This window comes from Protobothrops mucrosquamatus, unplaced genomic scaffold (genome assembly GCF_001527695.2).
Source record: "Protobothrops mucrosquamatus isolate PMUCROS unplaced genomic scaffold, P.Mucros_1.0 scaffold28, whole genome shotgun sequence".
NCBI lineage: Eukaryota > Metazoa > Chordata > Lepidosauria > Squamata > Viperidae > Protobothrops > Protobothrops mucrosquamatus.
This window is the reverse complement of record NW_015386413.1, coordinates 1,973,375-1,977,782: the sequence shown is the minus strand read 5'-3', so window position 1 is coordinate 1,977,782 and position 4,408 is coordinate 1,973,375. Positions and strand designations below refer to the sequence as shown.

Genomic DNA, 4,408 nt, shown 5'->3' with positions numbered 1-4,408 from the left:
CAGGGTGCCGTCAGCCAGACAGTGCCGGCTGGCGACCCCAAGGGGGAGGGCCTTCTCTGTGGGAGCCCCCACCCTCTGGAACGAACTGCCCCCAGAGATCAGGGTGATCCCTGATCTCCCTTCCTTCCGCCGCGCCCTCAAGACGTGGCTGTTCCAACTAGCGGGACTGGCCTGAGGGATTTTAAAGGGGGTTTTAATTGCTTTTAAATTGGACATATTTAAATATTTCGTTTTAATCAAATTTTAATTAAGTATGTATATATGTTAGTATTTTATTCAATTGTCAGCCGCCCTGAGTCCGTAAGGAGAAGGGCGGGATATAAATGCAATTAATAAATAAATAAATAAATAAAATAAATAAAAGGTGAGCCAGCTGTGTGCGGCAGCAGCCAAAAAAGCTAATACAATTCTTGATGGTATAAAGAGAGGCGCAGAATCAAAATCAGCTGAAGTATCCGTACAGCTTTATAAAGCCATAGTAAGGCCACACCTGGAACGCTGCATCCAGTTTTGGTCCCCACATTACAAAAAAGTTGTTGAGACTTTGGGAAAAGTGCAGAGAAAAGCAACAAAGACAATTAAAGGCCTGGAGACAAAAACATACGAAGGATGGTTGTCAGGATTTGTGTATGGCTAGTCTAGAGAAAAGAAGGACTGGGGGGGGGGAGACATGATAGCAGACTGACAATATTTGAGGGTCTGCCACAAAGAGGAGAGGGTCAATTTATTTTCCAAACCCCCTGAAGGCAGAACAAGAAACAATGGATGGAAATTCATCAAGGAGAGAAGCAACCTGGAATTAAGGAGAAACTTCCTGACAGCGAGGATGATTAACCAGTGTCTTCAGAAGTTGTGGCTGCTCCCATCACTGGAGGTTTTTAAGAAGAGACTGGACAGCCACCTGTCTGAAATGGTATAAGATCTCCTGCTTGAGCAGGGGGTTGGACTAGAAGACCTCCAAAATCCCTTCCAGCTCCATTCTGGTTGAGTGATTCGCCAGCTGGCTTCAACAGGGGACAGCAAAAAATTAGTCCAATCGCCATGATTTAACTTTTAGACTTGAGACACTTTGGTGATTGAGAGTTTCCGTCGAAACACCCGGAGGCTTCAACTGGTCCGTCGAAACACCCGGAGGCTTCAACTGGTCCAGAATGCGGCTGCGCGGGCGGTGTTGGGAGGGACTCGTCGCTCCCATGTAACACCGCTGCTGCGCGAGCTGCACTGGTTGCCGGTGGCCTTCCGGGTGCGCTTCAAGGTGCTGGTCATCATCTTCAAAGCGCTCCATGGCATCGGACCTGGATATCTCCGAGACCGCCTTCTGCCACAGGTTACCTCCCATCGGCCAGTACGCTCCCACAGAGTGGGTCTCCTCAGGGTGCCGTCAGCCAGACAGTGCCGGCTGGCGACCCCCAGGGGGAGGGCCTTCTCGGTGGGAGCTCCCACCCTCTGGAACGAACTACCCCCAGAGATCAGGGTGATCCCGGATCTCCCCTCCTTCCGCCGCGCCCTAAAGACATGGCTTTTTCAACAAGCGGGTCTGGCCTAGGGAATTTTAGTGGCGTTTTTAAGGGTAATTTTAAGGGTAATTTTAATGATTGGCCTTTCGAATATTTTCTTTTAATTTGGTTTTAATGTGGATATTTATTGTACTGTTGTTTTATAAGGCTGTTAGCCGCCCTGAGTCCGGTGAGGAGAAGGGCGGGATATAAATCAAATTATAAATAAATAAAAAATAAAGATATGTTTTAATGCATTTTGGGGAAGAAACCCCTGAAATTGGTGTGGCAAGGGATGGTACATTCTAACAACTCTCTGCCTCATTTTCTCGGACTGATAAAACTGCTTGGATGAGCAGGTCTCAGACTAACACAAATATTACTTGCCATGATTTAACTTTTAGATTTTAGGCCAGTGATGGCGAACCTTTTAGAGACCGAGTGCCCAAACTGCAACCCAAAACCCACTTATGCATTGTCGGGTGCCCGGTGGGTGTGGCCCATTGGGTGGGCGTGGCCCATTGGGTGGGCATGGCTGCGGTGGTAACAGCAGACTGGGTGGGACTAAAAAGTTCAATCAATCAATTCCAACTTTGCAAGATCTTTTTTTTTCCCCATGAGAAGTTGAAATTGACTAATTGAACCTTTTTTTTTGCACACGGCGGCGGAGGCCTAAAGCGAAAAGGTTTTATAAAACTCAGCTGAACGCCTAGGACTGGGGCGACGGCGCGCGTGCCCACAGAGAGGGCTCTGAGTGCCGCCTCTGGCACCCGTGCCATAGGTTCGCCACCACTGTTTTAGACAGTTGGATGATTGAGAGTTTTCACCGATATAGGCCAGGATTCCCCAATTTTTCCGCCTTTGTAGATGGGCGAGGGGTGGGGGGCACGGTATTGCACCAGCAGCCGGTAAGCACCACACAGCTCCATTTTCATCAGCGGCGGGCACACCCGCACACCACACGCGCAAATGGAGCATGCACGCATGCGCTCGCCCGTTGCTTATGCAAGTTGAGGCATGTAAGCACGTGCTCGGCCACCATGTCTACAGCCCGGTTCCCAATTGCTGACAAACCGATAGTGGGCTGTGGCCCGGGAAAATTGGGGACCGTTGATATAGGGGCCCCTCCCGCTTCCTTCTTCCTGGGCGTGAGACAAACCTGGGCTATTCTATGATGTTGGAGCTTGATCACCCGGGAGACGGCCATCTGCATGCTGCCGAAGACGGCCACCACCTCCAAGATTTTGTCATCGAACGATGGCGCCCCGAAGATCTGGTGGGAGAAGAAAAAAGTTTCACGTCTTGTTTCAACAAAATGAGTTTCAAGGTGGAGAAAAGCAAAGGTTTACATTTAGGCAGGAAAAACCAAAGGTACAAGTACAGACTGGGCGAGGCCTGGCTTAAAAACAGTAACTGCGAGAGGGACCTTGGAGTCGTAGTGGACGATCACTTGACCATGAGCCAGCTGTGTGCAGCAGCAGCCAAAACAGCTAATACAATCCTGGGTTGTATAAACAGAGGCATAGAATCAACATCACATGAAGTATTAGTACTGCTTTATAAAGCCTTAGTAAGACCACACCTCGAATACTGCAGCCAATTTTGGTCACCAGAAATGGTATAGGTTCGCCTGCTTGAACAGGGGGCTGGACTAGAAGACCTCCAAGGTCCCTTCCAGCTCTATTCTATTCTATTCTATTCTATTCTATTCTATTCCTATTCCTATTCCTATTCCTATTCCTATTCCTATTCTATTCTACTCTATTTCTACTCTACTCTACTCTACACTACTCTACTCTGTTCTATTCTATTCTATTCTATTCTATTCTATTCTATTCTATTCTATTCTACTCTACTCTACTCTACTCTACTCTACTCTACTCTACTCTACTCTATTCCTATTCTATTCTACTCTATTCCTATTCTATTCTACTCTATTCTACTCTATTTCTACTTACTCTATTCTATTCTATTCTATTCTATTCTATTCTATTCTATTCTATATTTCTATTCTATTCTATTTTCTATTTATTTTCTCTATTCTATTCTATTCTATTCTATTCTATTCTATTCTATTCTATTCTATTCCATTCCATTCCATTCCATTCCATTCCATTCCATTCCATATTTTCTATTCTATTCTATTCTATTCTATTCTATTCTATTCTATTCTATTCTATTCTATTCTATTCTATTTCGGTATTTGCATTCTGCTCCTGACATCATTCAGGGATTAGGTCTTTCGCTCTGGGATATAAAGCAACATTCCTTAAATATCAGAGAAGGTGGATGCTTGGAACAGAACTGTAATATTAAAGGTCACTCCCGAAGTATTTGAGAGAGTTGCTGTTCACGAGGCTGGGACTGGAATCTTTCATCCGTATATGAGAACATTTGGGCTGTTCGAAATGCCAAAGCTACACGTGCCATTTGTCAAACTTATTTTCAGCAGGAGAATGAAAACAGCTTCTCTGTCCACAGCCAAAGGTCCCCTTTGCAGCCCGAAGCAAAACTCAAGTCAAAAAATATACAGGTTCTCCTTGACTTACAACACTTTGTTTAGTGACCGTTCAAAGTTATGACGAACTGAACAAAGTGTTTTATGACCAATAAAAGGAGAATATTTGTAGCTCAGGGCTGGCATGAGGGGTCCTTGGTGCTCTCTCAGCTTGCTTGTTTTCTTGCAGACATTTCCTTAGCCTAACTAGGTAACGTCATCAGTGCTGGAAGGGAGCGGGGTTTGTGGAGAGGAGGAGGAGGAGGAGGACTGTGGGGTCCTGGGTGTTCTCTGAGCTTGCTTGTTTTCTTGAAGATGTTTCATTACCCAAACTAGGGAACATCATCAGTGCTAGGAAACAGGGAGGAGGAGGAGGAGGAGGAGGAGGAGGAGGAGGAGGAAGAGGAGGGGGAGG

General features: G+C 46.1%; 1 protein-coding gene across 1 annotated transcript in view; it reads right to left on the bottom strand.

Annotated features, from left to right (window-relative positions):
• The window catches only part of DGKH (diacylglycerol kinase eta), a 105,959-nt gene that overhangs the window by 13,604 nt on the left and 87,947 nt on the right, over positions 1–4,408 (bottom strand). The window contains 1 exon segment of the mRNA XM_029283156.1: positions 2,656–2,769. Coding sequence (XP_029138989.1) covers positions 2,656–2,769 — 114 coding nt within the window.